Source organism: Trichechus manatus, unplaced genomic scaffold, assembly GCF_000243295.1.
Source record: "Trichechus manatus latirostris isolate Lorelei unplaced genomic scaffold, TriManLat1.0 scaffold00088, whole genome shotgun sequence".
Classification (NCBI taxonomy): domain Eukaryota; kingdom Metazoa; phylum Chordata; class Mammalia; order Sirenia; family Trichechidae; genus Trichechus; species Trichechus manatus.
In genome coordinates this window covers 3,513,064-3,526,970 of record NW_004444024.1, presented here as the reverse complement: position 1 = coordinate 3,526,970, position 13,907 = coordinate 3,513,064, and the positions used below count along the sequence as shown (strand labels likewise).

Sequence of the window (13,907 nt, the reverse complement as noted above, 5' to 3'; positions counted from 1 at the left end):
AAGAACATTTTCTTAATAAACTTTGTTATGCCAGTTGACCTAGATGTCCCCTGAAAGCATGGTCCCCAGATCCCCACCCTTGCTACTCTGTCCCTCAAAGTGTTTGATTGTACTCAGGAAACTTCTTAGCTTCAGTTTAGTCCAGTTGTGCTGACTTCCCCTGTAGTGTGTGAGCAGCCGTAACTGTTAACCACTATGCCACAAGTTTCCACATACTGTATGGTATTCCATTTATATGTAGCCCTAGAATAGGCAAAACGAATCTATGGTAATAGAAATGAGATTAATGGATGCTTCTGGAAAAGAATGTGAAAGAATATGAGGGAAATTTCTGGGGTCATGGAAATGTTCTTTATCTTGATAGATGTGTGGGTTATATGGATAGATGCATTTTTAAAACTGATCAAGCTGTATTTAAATGAAAAAAATAACTTTAAAAAGTATGTTGAAGAACTTTAGAATGGAAGGGATCTAACGTTTACTGAGCACTTGCTAGCCCATTATCTCCATCTTAAACCCTGTCTTAGACTGGGTTCTCTAGAGAAATAAAACTGGTGAAGCATATACATATATATATATATAGAGAGAGAGATTTATATCAAGGAAATGGCTCACACAGTTGTAGAGGCTGGAAGGTCCCAAGTCTGTAGATCAGGCTGGGGGCTTCTCCTGACTCACGAAGCTGCAGGGGCTGGCTAACCCAAGATTGGCAGGTCAGACGGCAGGCCTCTGGCTCACAGGCTGCGGAGGCCAATGAATCCCAAGATCAGCAGGTAAGATGGAAGGTCACTGGCTCACAGGCTGCAGAGGCTGACAAATCCCAAGACTGGCAGGTAAGATGGCAGGTCACTGGCTCACAGGCTGCAGAGGCTGACGAATCCCAAGATCGGCAGGTAAGCTGCTAGCTCAAGTCCCAAGAACCAGATGTCAGATGAGGATCCAGAACTAGCGAAAGCCAGCGAGCTTTGCCAGAAAGTCCACATATATTGGGTGCAAGCCACACCTCCAAGAAAACTCCCTTTCAGCTGACTGACTGCTCATAGCAGATCTCATCATGGAAGTGATTACATTATATCAGATTTCATTATGGAGGTGATTACATCATTACATTGCTGCCAGACTACATCATAACTGCCAAACCACTGAGAATCATGGCCCAGCCGAGTTGACACACAGCCTTAACCATCACAAAACCCTAAAAAAGGATTACCCCCATTTTACAGATCAGAAAACTGAGATTCAATGAGGTTAAAATAATTTTCCAGAGGCCTCAAAACTAATAAATGTAGAAACCAGGCATTAACCAGGTTTGTCTGCCTCTTTTCCTTATAATAGCTGCCTCAGTGAGGGAGAAGGAGGTATTTCCAACCTAGAGCCAGGAGAACTAGTGTTCCATTTGATTTCAGTGCCATGTGATCCTAAGAAAGTCCATTTCCCTCTGGGTCTCACTCTAGAGATATCAAAATAACTTCATAATTGTTTTGTAGCCCTAAGGTTCTAGCAATGAGACTATCTCCCATCCCTCTTGCCAGGATAAGACATTAAAAGCAATTTCCTTTGTCTCAGGACAGGCTCATCATAAGCAACAAAAGCCCTTTGACTCTGGTGAGAGGATAAATCAAATAGGTCAGTGACACAGGAGCTCCAAGGTGACAGAATCCAGCCACCTCTGATTTAGGAGATAAACCTGACTCATCACTCGTGATGTAACAGAAAAGGATGGACTGAGAATCAAGAGATCTGGATCCTGCTCCCGCCAGTGATGTACCCAGTGACCTCGGTCAAAGTACTGATCTCTCTGGGCCTCTAGCCTGCACTCACTACAAGACAGGGTTAGGCTGACTGATTCTTAAGGTCCTTTAGCTCTATATCTAGTATCTTGTGAATTTATGAAATCCTGAGTCTTGCTTCCAATATCGGTAACTTCCTAAACTGGGCAACTGGAAAAGACTGCTGTGTTTCCTCCTAAATGGAGTCCATGTGACATTGCCCATTGTCCATGCGATATGGGAAAGAGAGATACATAGGTATATATAGGTATTTATATATAAACATTTATATATGCATCTGTCTATACATGTGGTGGTGTAGTGGTTAAGGGCTACGGCTGCTAACCAAAAGGTCGGCAGTTCGAATCCATCAGGCGCTCCTTGGAAACTCTAAGGGGCAGTTCTACTCTGTCCTATAGGTCTCTATGAGTCAGAATTGATTTGACAGCACCGGGTTTTTTTTTTTTTTTAATATGTGTTTCTGTATATGTGTTTATTTGCCTTTCTGTGTCACTATACATTCCCTAGCTTTACATTCATGTATTAGCTGCTGCTCTTTTATCTTCCCTAAAAGAGACCCAGGGATGTGCAATTCTACAACCAAAACATCAGTCCTCACCTGGAAAATTCTACCTACACTCCCAGCAGGGTTCACTTGAAAGTTCTGACTTGCTGAGCCTTCAACTTGAATGCTCAGACCCCAAGGAAGAGAAGCATTTTAATCGAGGGCACCTGCTACCTTGACAGCCCTCCCTTAGTGCTGCACTTGGGAAGAAATCTGAGTTTCCTTTTATTGCCTTTGAAGACCAAGGTAAAGAAACCAGAATAACTTTAGGACTGAAGCTGCTGAGTTTCAGAAAAGTATATCCAATGCTGAGAATGCTCTGAGTGCCCACAGACCTCTATGCGGGGGTACCCCAGAGAAACAGTGGGGTGGCAGGGGAAGAGGTCTGCCACTTACTAGCTGTATGACACTAGAAAGTCACTTCATTTCTCCAAACCTCAGTTTCTTGCTCTGTAAAACTGAGATGATAATACCACCATCCTCAAGGATAATCCAGATAAAGCACAGGAGAGCTCAATAAATGTAAGATACAGTCACATTCATACACATACACATACTCAGATACTCTTGTGCCCTCACACACACACACAACTTTTACACACAGAGACACCCATTCACATGCACACTCATATACGCATCCTGAAAGACTATTTTGAGGATTAGCACTAATGTAGCACCAAGCACAGCGTCTAGCTCAATACATGATAGTTACTATGCACAAAAATATGAATGCTTTAATGCTCAGAATAGGAAGAACATGAGAGATCACCTAGATTAGTAGGTCTCAAAGAGGTAACCCTGAACCCGCAGCATCTGCTAACATGGAAACTTGTAAGAAATGCAAATTCTAGGACCTCACTCCAGACCTACTAAACAAGAAAATCTGGGTGGCAGAGCCCAGCAAACTGTGTTTTAAAAAGCCCTCCCGGTGATTCTGATGCATGAAAGCAGCCGTAGACAATATATAAGCAAATGAACACAGCTGTGTTCCAATAAACCTTTACGTTATTTACAAAAAACAGGGGATGGGTGAGATTTGGCTCATAGGCAGTAGTTTCCTGACCCATGACCAAGAGCATCCTTTAATTCTTTGCTTAAACTCATTCTGAGCAATCCTATTTAGCAGTTATGTAACATCTGCCCGAATACTTATAGCAAGGCATTCACTACCCAATAAAGCAATTTTTATACTTAGGGTTATGGTCAGACCCTAATTCTATCTAGTTTTTTCATATACAAACCCAAAATGTCCCTCCCCATGACTTCCACCCATGCGGAGTTTACTTATGTTACGATCCTCTGCTTCACTAAAGGACTCCATGCCAGATTACTTTAAAGAATAAGTTCACTCTAATTGGAGAAATACTGACGGAGAGAATGCTTTTGTGCTAAAGCACCAGGCGAAGAGAAAATAGCATCCCTTAGTTAAAGATCCTGCACAGGCTGGGCCGATTTCATAGCAGATTTTTATTAGATGGAGGACACCTGGGGTTAGCTTAAAGGAAAGTGGTTGACAAACGGCAAGCACAGCCATACCACAGAGGAGAGAAGGTGCATCCCTGACTGTGAGAATGGGTACTCATGAGATCTAAGAGCCACAGTCTCCTGCTTAACTCTGACCATCCCAGAAGCTCTTCTTTTTAGCACTCAGTATCACCAGTGCTGGCACAAAAGGGTCCACAGCGTGCTAGTTCAATTTGGCCAACAGTTCTTCCAGTTCTGGACGAGCTTTGAATCTTCCCTTGAAGTCTTCTTCAGTGTGCTGGGAAGAAGAAAGTAAGTGGGAATTACTATAGAGCTTTTCATTACACAAATATGCACAGCAACCAAAAAGGACCCATCAGCCAGTTCTGCAGAGAATGATTCACATTCAACTTTTAGTGAGTGTCTAATATGTACCAGACATTATATTAGGTGCTAGGGATTCAAAGTTAAATCAGATTTCCTCCTTGCCTTCAACAAACTCATAGTCTGATGACAGAAGACAGGCACAGAAAGAACTAATGCCAGAAAACTGAAGTATCACACCAGAGGCACTAAAGAAAAAAGAGAGAGAGAGAGAGAATGCCAAATTATCAATTACAACAGAGATAAGAGTCACCGGAACAGGATTATTTGAAGTCAGCATGACCAGCATATTCTCTCCCTGTATATAGATCTATGTGAAACCAAAAAACAAGCAGAAGAGGCTTGGCAAGCATGAACTCAGAACAAGGGGAGCTGGATGAAGCAAACGGCACTGGTCTAAGATGACCTGATATATCTGTGTCATTGTAAGGATTATCTTGGCAACAGGACCAGAATACTCAGCATTTAGTCTAAGGCTCCTAATGTTTTTCAAGTTTTCCATGCCCCACCAAACTTCCTTCTAACATTCTTTACTGAATATATTCAGTCAGGCTACATACAGTCAAGCCTAGTAGGCCCAGGAATCTTCTCTCAAAAGTACATTTTCATATTTCTGTTCTGATTTATTAAACTGTACTTTAATCTTAAACCGTGTTCTTTCTGGTATACAACTAACTGAAAGGAGGGAATTTTGGGCTGTCATGAGCTCACCCCTAACTTCAGAATGAGGTCAGCTCCCGTGGTCCATAAAGCATCATCCCTGTTACCTCAGAAGAGCCAAAATAATGACCCTGTGGCACCTTTTCTGGTTACTATCTGGGCTAAATTAACCGTTTTTCCCAGTTGTTTCTAAAGCCAGGCAGTCCAGATGCTCTTAGCACCCCTACAACTTAATCCACATTTTGAACACAGTTAGGCCACCAGGGGGCTCTCTTCCCAAACTAATACCTACCTCCTTCACTGACAATTTGACTCCTTCAGGAAGATTGTTTCCGATTATTTCCAAGAAAATCTCGGCAAATGTAGCACTCAAGCCACTGATCTGCAAAAGGAAAGGAGATGCTGCTAAGGGAGGACCTTGAAAACCAGGTGGCTGGGCAGGGATGGCATGAACTCAAATGCTAGCTCCAGCAGAGCTAGAGGCTTAGGTTGGAGGTTCAACACCCAGAGCTGGTTTCTGAGCCCAGCCTCTATAGGATTTCCCTTGCTATCTGCCAAGGTGTCTGCTTGCTGAGATGGTCACTGCCAATATCTCCTCCTATAGGAGGTGTCATAACAGAATCAAGAGGTTATCAAGTCCAGGCTGACTTTCTGATTCAACTCAGGTTTACCCACACTGACCAGAACCTGACTGGTGTCAGATCCTGTGCTGAGAATCCAGAGGTGAATCAGAAGTGTGATAGAAGGGCATACAGAGAGCTGCGGGAACCCACAAGAGAAATATCTACCCGACTCAATCAAGGGAGGTCAAAGAAAGTTTCCAGAAGAGGTAACATCTGGGTGAAGTCTTGAAGAAAACCAGGATTAAACAGGGAGAATTCAACAGTGGTCTTGAGGGTTTTCAAGACAGAGGAAACAGCATTCTGGAAGATGTGGAGGCATAACACAGTATTCGGGGAATTAAAAGTACCTCCATGTGTGGCTAGAGTGAATGGGATGTGAAAAGGAAACACAGGATAATTATGAAGGCACTTGAGTGCTAGTCTACAGGGCTCAAATTTTATCCTACAGGCCTCAGTGGCAAGTCAGACGTGTCATAAGATGTATCGAAAATAATTTTTTCCTAATAATATTCAAAGAACCAAAGTTTGTAAGTACTTTAGTTATTTTAAAAATTAGCATGGATTTAAGGTATTACCGCCTTAATACTCCTCTCATTACCTTGCTGATGTTTCTTGAATGGATCAAAAAGGGGTGATGTCCATATAATGGAATATTATTTGGCAATAAAAAGGAATGAAGTATTGATACATGCTACAACATGGATGAACCTTGAAAACGTTATGCTAAGTGAAATAAACCAGACACAAAAGGCCATATATTGCATGATTCCATTTATATGAAATGTCCAGAATAGGGAAATTCATAAAGACAGAAAGTAGAATAGAAGTTACCAGGGGCTGGAGGGAGGGAGTAATGGGGAGTTATTGTTTAATGGATACAGAGTTTCTCTTTGAGATGATAGAAAAAATCTGGAAATAGACAGTTGTGATGGTTGTACAACATAGTGAACATACTTAATGCCACTGAACTGTACACTCAAAATGGTTAAAATAGCAAATTTTATGTATATTTTACCATAATAATTGGAAAAAAAAAAAAAAAAGAGCAGGGAGAATAACCAGGAGAAGTAAATACATTTTGAGTTGCTCTCAGAGTGCCTACCTGAACCACTCGCTCATGGGTGGTAAGGACTGAGTCCAGGAACGTTTTGTTGCCTTGGTCCTGTAGCCGCAACACCTCCACGGTTTTCGTGGGCAATGCATAACTGTAGGAAGGAGAAGTCAATTATTGGGAGGGTTCCCTTAACCAGCAGCAGCAACAGCACTTAACACCACTTTAATCAGGGCAGCCCCTGGCTGGGTACACCACTACTGCATGCAGTAGCTCCTGGAATCCAGAGGAAGCTAAGCCAACTAAGAGTTTATCTACAACCATGAGCAAAGTAAACAGATCTCTTTAAACAGCCCCCCAGAAGTCTCTAAACTTCCTGAGGATAGAGACTATGTTTAATACCTTTCTGTGTCCCCAGTCATGCCTAATACAATGATCTGCATAAAATTTGGTAATTAATAAGTATTTGTAGCTACTGAAGAACTGCCAGTTCTAAAAGAATTAGGTTCATCATTAGGCACGCTTTGGAGGCTAACCTTAGGTACTTCATCTCTTCTGGAGAAATAAATGAAACTCAATTGTTCTAGTGCAGGGTTTCTCAACCTCAGCAGTACTGACATTTTGGACCAGATAATTCTTTGTTGTTGGGGGCTGACCTATGCCTTATAGGATCTTTAGCAGCATCCCTAACCTGTACCCGCTGGATGCCAATAGCACCCTCCTCCCCCAGTGGTGACAATCAAAATTGTCTCCAGACCTTGTCAAATGTCCCCTGTGGGGGCAAAATAGCCCTGGGTTGAGATCTACTGTTGTAGAGCCTATGCTTACTATAATCAGCTTTAGTAGATCCACATGCTGCAGCGAAAAGAATACTGGACTTGGAGTCAAGTCTTGGCCCTGACACTTACTAGCTGTATTTATTTAGGCAATTCACTTTGTCTCTGGGTCTCAGTATAAATGGGCTTACAATTGGGCCTATATAAATAGACTATTGAAAGGACCAGGTGTGATAACACTAATGACTACAGAGAAACATGGTATTAGTGTTGTCTTCATCTTATCCAAAAAAGTTCATCGAAGTAAAGATAAGTAAAATAATTTACACAGTAGAATTCCTGAATTCTCATGCCTTACAAAACAAACAAACAAAAAAAAACAAACCCATTGCTGTTGAGTCGATTCTGACTCATAGCGACCCTATAGGACAGAGTAGAACTGCCCCATAGGATTTCCAAAGAGCGGCTGGTGGATTCAAACTGCTCTTAACCACTGCACAACCAGAGCTCCCATGCCTCACAAATTTCACTAATTAATAGCAAGGGGCATGGCCCTCTACAGATGAACCTCTACAAAATGAAAGCAGTTTGGTGGAATGAAGAATGGGTTAGAGACAAAAGATCAGTCCTGGATTCAAATAATGGCTCTGCCACTTATTACCTATTTGACCTTGGGCAAATTAATTCAGTTCTCTGAGTCTCAGTTTCTTCAGCTATAAAGTGAAGATAATAATACCCAGTTCAGAGGGTTGTTGCATTGATTAAATGAAATTACATGAGTAACTTGCCTGGCATACAATGCCCATTAACTAAGCAGTCAGTAATGTTTAGTATTGCAAACTCTTCCAGGTAGCCTCCCTAAATAACATCCCCTCCCACTTTTCAGCACAATCTTCAATCTCCTCTTCTTCCAATTCAAATACGGTAATAACTTCCCTTAGGGGGGGAAAAAAAGGGAACACATTCATAGACTTGTTATGAAGATCAAATAAAATAATTATATAAAAACTTTCAGAAAAGTAAAAAGCTATTTTCTTTTCGGGCATTCTGCAGGTAAGATTGACTAAAATGGGAGTTCTCCCTCCTTGCCACTTACTTCAGCAAAATTTCATTAATTTGTTTACTGATTCATTCAAAAAACATTTACTGGGAGCCGGTTCTGCCCCGGCACTCTAGTGGGCAATACACAGTTTATGCTTTCAAGGAGCACACCAAGAGTGTAATAGAGAGACAGGTAAATACACAAACATCTGCAGTACAGTAAGACAAGGACAATAAGAGGTGTGTACTGAATATTACAGGAACAAGAGGGAGAGAAGGGGGGCTCAGGGAAGGCTTCACAGGTGAGGTAGTGCTTTACCAAAATGTAAAGAATGAGTATACACTGTTGGTGGGAATGTAAAATGGTCCAACCACTATGGAAAGCAATATAGTGCTTCCTTAAAAAGCTAGAAATAGAAATACCATATGATCCAGCAATCCCACTACTAGGAATATATTCTAGAGAAGTAAGAGCTGTCACACGAATAGACACATGCATTCCCATGTTCACTGCAGCATTATTCACAATAGCAAAAAGATGGAAACAACTTAAGTGTCCATCAACAGATGAATGGATAAACAAATTATGGTACATACACCCAATGGAATACTATGCAATGATAAAGAACAATGATGAATCCACGAAATATCTCACAACATGGATGAATCTGGAGAGCATTACGCTGAGTGAAATAAGTCAATCACAAAAGGACAAATATTGTATGAGACCACCATTATAAAAACTCAAGAAAAGGTTTATACATAGAAAGAAAACAATCTTTGATGGTTACAAGGGAAGGGTAGGTTGGGGAGGGAAAATCATTAACTAGATAGTAGATAAGTGTTAACTTTGCTGAAGGGAAAGACAGTACACAATATAGAGGAAGTCAGCACAGCCTGACCAAGGCAAAGTCACAGAAGCTTCACAGACACATCCAAATACCCTTAGGGACTGAGTTACTGGGGACCATGGTAGAGGGGGACATCTAGGTCAACTGGCATAATAAAGTTCATAAAGAAAATGTTCTACATCCTGCTTTGGTGAGTAGCAAGTGGGGTCTTAAAAGCTTGTAAACAGCCATCTAAGACACATCTACTAGTCCCATAATGCCCAGAGTGAAGGAGAATGAAGAAAACCAAAGACACAAGGGAAATATTAGTCCAAAGGACTAACGGACCACAAGTACCACAGCCTCCACCAGCCTGAGCCCAGAAGAACTAGATGGTACCCAGCTAGGCTACCACCACCAACTGCTCTGCCAGGGATCACAATAGAGGGTCCCAGACACAGCAGGAGGAAAATGTAGAACAAAATTCAAATTCACACACACACACACAAAAGACCAGACCTACTGATCTGATTGAGACTGGAAGAACCCCTGAGACTATGGCCCCGGACACCCTTCTAACTCAGAACTGAAGATAACTCCTGAAGTCCACCCTTCAGCCAAAGATTAGACAGGTATATAAAACAAACAACAGCACACGTGAGGAACATGCTTCTTCGTTCAATCATGTATACAACGCCAAAAGGGTGACACCTGCCCAAAAGTAATGATGAGAAGGCAGGAAAGGACAGGAAAAATGGACAGATGGAAACAGGGAATTGGAGTGGGGAATGGGAAAGTGTTGACACTTCATGGGGATTGCAACTAATGTCACAAAACAATTTGTGTGTAAATTGTTGAATGAGAAACTAATTTGCTCTGTAAAGTTTCACCTAAAGCACAATTAAAAAAAAAAAAGAATGAGTATAGATGTTTGCTTGGAGGGCATTCCAAGAAAGTGCAGCAGTATCTACAAGGGCAAGGAAGCATGAGAGGCCCCCAAAGAGAACCAGGTGCAGAAGCTGCTCCCATATGAGAAAGATTTCCATATCCCCAGGCAGGGTGCAGGCAAATTAAGGGACCTGTGTGAAAGGCCTCTTCCTTTCCTCTTTCTCTGGGTAAGCTGCAGCTGCAGCAAGCCAACCATTCTCAGAACAAAAGCCAGCACATTGCTTTCCATCTCAAGGTCAAGGCTGTCATCCCTACCCCTGACTCCCAGAGGAAAAATGGATCAAGATGAAATAAAAATCAGAAGAAAAGAAAATCATTTCATCTCTGAAAAATTGGGCAGTGAGACTGCTTAACAATATAATGGTCTAAAGCCTGAATCAATGCAGAGAAATTTGTTGCTAAAAACAAGTATCTCTTTATGCTCTGTGAAATTTGGAGCAAAGAGCTAGGAAAATGGCAAAAAGTAGCACATTCAGTTGTTCTAGGACTCATGTTTATGCCTGTTAGAACTTAATCCAACTGAACAATTACTTATTCATTGCCTACTATGTGTCAGGTACTAGGCAAGGCCCTAGGGTTAGACGACTGTTGAAGATAGAAACCTGTTCCACCGCCATCGAATCGATTCCGACTCACAGCGACCCTACAGGACAGAGCAGAACTGCCCCACAGGGTTTCAAAGGAGCGGCTGGTGATTCAAACTGCCAACCTTTTGGTTAGCAGCTGAGCTCTTAACCACTGCACCACCAGGACTCCAAAGTCAGAAACAGTCCTTGCCTCACAGAGCTTAGAGTCTAGTAGAGAATACCAATAATAGTCAAGTAATTATAATGGTAAGGAATGAATGATATGAAAGAGAAGTAATATATCCTTTACTTCTAAATACATAGCAGAAGGACCTAACTTAACGGAGTCCCCTGAAGAAGTAACATTCAAGATGAAGCCTAAGAAAATGTCAGAGTTAGGTGAAAGGGGCAGAGTATTCTAAGCTTTAGAGAACATATGCAAAGGTCCTGAGGTGGGAAGGGACAAAAACAAAGTCAGTGTGACTGGAAGTAGAAGAAGGGATGAGAGAGGTGCGAGTTAAGGCAAAACAGGCAAGCCCAGGCCATGGGGCACCTAGCAAGCCATGTAAGAAACTTCTATTTTGATCCTTAGGGGATGGAAAGCCATGGAAGGATTTTAAATGGGAGAGTGACATAATCATATTTCCATTCTAGAAAGATCACCTTAACTACCATGTGAAGAACTGGTTAGAGGGAATCGAGAACTGGAAAAAACTAGGATCAAATTCAAACCTTGCCACTTATTAGGTGTATGACTACGGGCAAACCTCAAAAATAATAATAACAGCAGCCCACACAAGTACTTTACATATATTAACTTCCTTAATTTTCACTACAGCCTTCTTAGGTAGGCATTTCTATTAACCTCATTTTAGAGATAAGGAAACCAAGGCACAAAGAGATTAAGTAAACTGCCCAATGTCACACAGTAAGAATATAGCAGAGCAAGAGTAAAACCTAGGCAGTGTGGCTCCAGAGTTCATGCTTTGATCTACTCTATGCAAGGTGCTTTCTTGAATTAAGATAATATACAAAAAAAATGACTTAGCAGAGCACCTGACTGACAGTAGGTGCTCAAGTGTTACTGCCTTCCTGCCTTCACTCAAATGCACTCAGGGCTTTTTATGGTCAAGTTTAATGAGTAACATCTTTAAAAAGAGTCCTTTTCAATGTTTAAAGCACCATTCCAGGAAGTTGATCCACTGTAGATATGATAGCAAAATTCTATAAATGACATATTTAATGCCTCTTTGCCAGTATAACCTTTGAGACACTACCCCTCACCCCTGCTAGCTGAAAAAACATCTTCATTCATTATTAATAAGAATAATATTATTTACAGAGTGTTTATAATGTGCCAGTCTCTCTGCTAAGTGCTGTTATGTAATATCTTATTTACTTCTCAGAACTCAGTGAAATAGGAAAATTATCCTCCCCATTATACAAATGAGGAAACTGAGATTCAGAATTGCCCAAAATAATAAAGCTAGTTACTGGTGGAGCTAGAATTTGAATTGAATGTGGGCAGTTTGATTTCAGAGCTTATACTCTTAACAACTTGTTACTCAAAGTGTAGTCCACAGACAAGCTACAGGTGAGCAAACTGCTTGTTATAAGTCCATAACAAGATGAGGAGCATTCACCAGTCACTTTAACACAGTTTAATTCGGTTGACTTTTTTTTAATAGCAAGACTTTCTTGATGAAGGAAGCCAAGTATTAATGTACATTTTGGCATAATCTGATAACCTTGCAGAGCGGTACTTTGAGAAGCATTGCTCTAAACTACATGCTATTCTGCCTCCTTGAACTGACATTACACTTTACCTTTCACTTACTACCTTCCACATAATGTTATAATTACTTCTGTGTGTGTGTTACGCATACATACTCTCTGAAATAAGGGTCTATGTCAGATTCATGTCAGTATCCTCCAGCCTGAATGCTGAGTACAGTGCCCAGCACATAGCAAGCAGAGGCTCAGTTAACAGATTTTTAATTAATTAAAAGCATATTCATTAAACTTTAGGAAAAGTATACCACATAACTGGATTGTGTAGTCATGTTTAAGATCCTGTGGCAGTTGACTAACTGTGGCAGGCCTTGTGTTAGGTGCTGAGGAAATAAAGAACACAGTCCTCATCTAGAAGGAATGCACAGATTGGGGGCAGGGGAGAGAGGTACTGATATGTAAACAGATCATATGACCCAGGGCACTAAATGCCATGATAGAGGTGTGTTGCCAAGTGCTGAACCAACTCTCTGGGGCATTAGAAAAAGATAAAGCACATCCCTAGGCCTAAAACAAGTGAAGTAATGTCAGCTGTGAGAGTTAAAAGTCATAGTTTATTATCAAATCTTCTAAAGAGCACTTTTAGCATAGTTACATTCTAGGTTATAAAGGTTTAAAAGTTTTAAAGGTTTAAAAGTTTCAAATTTGGCTAAGAACTTAAAATAAGATCTTTTATAATTAAAAATACTGTGGTCAGGCAGAACCAGGTTTAAATCCAGGCAACTTACTCATTCTGCAACTTTTGGCAAGTTACTTAACACTTCTGAGCCTTGGTTTCCTCATCTGTAAAATGGAAAGGAAATACTAACATTTAAGTCATAGAGTTGTGAAAATGAAATGAGTAAGGAAGTATAATTTTTGCCATATCCACATTCTGTGCTGTGTACTACCATGCCATAATGGTAAATCACCTAAACTATGATTTATTTAATATTTTTAATTAAATAAACTTTTTTTTAAAATTAATTTTGAAAATAAATCTGAGATATGGAACAACTGGAATTCTTATATGTTGCTGGTGGGAATGTAAAATGGTATAGTCACTTTGGAAAACAGTCTGGAAGTTTCTTATAAATGTAAACATATACTTACCACCCAACCCGGAAATCTACTCCTAAAGAAATGAAACTATACTCTCATAAAAACCTGTACATGTTTATAGTAGCTTAATTCATAATTGCCAAAAACTAGAAACAACTCAAATGCTCTTCAGCTGATGAATGGATAAACAAACTGTGGTATATCTATCCAATGAAATGCCACTCAGCAACAAAAAGGAACAAACTGCTGATACAGGGAACAACATGGAAGAATCTCAAATGCATTACTCTACTGAAAGAAACGAAATTCAAAAAGTATAAATACCGTATGATTCCATTTAGACGACGTTCTGAAAAAGGCAAAACTACAAGGACAAAAAGATCAGTAGTTGCCAAGGA

At 40.7% G+C, this 13,907-nt stretch overlaps 1 protein-coding gene across 1 annotated transcript in view; it reads right to left on the bottom strand.

Moving 5' to 3' along the window:
- Window positions 1-3,228: 3,228 nt before the first annotated feature.
- MRPL48 (mitochondrial ribosomal protein L48) overlaps window positions 3,229-13,907 on the bottom strand; it is a 73,792-nt gene continuing 63,113 nt past the window's right edge. The window contains exons 6-8 of the mRNA XM_004382018.2: window positions 6,568-6,670; window positions 5,135-5,224; window positions 3,229-4,096 (exon numbers count right to left, since the gene is read on the bottom strand). Coding sequence (XP_004382075.2) covers window positions 4,022-4,096; window positions 5,135-5,224; window positions 6,568-6,670 — 268 coding nt within the window. The 3' untranslated portion in view covers window positions 3,229-4,021. The remainder of the gene's footprint in view (window positions 4,097-5,134; window positions 5,225-6,567; window positions 6,671-13,907) is intronic.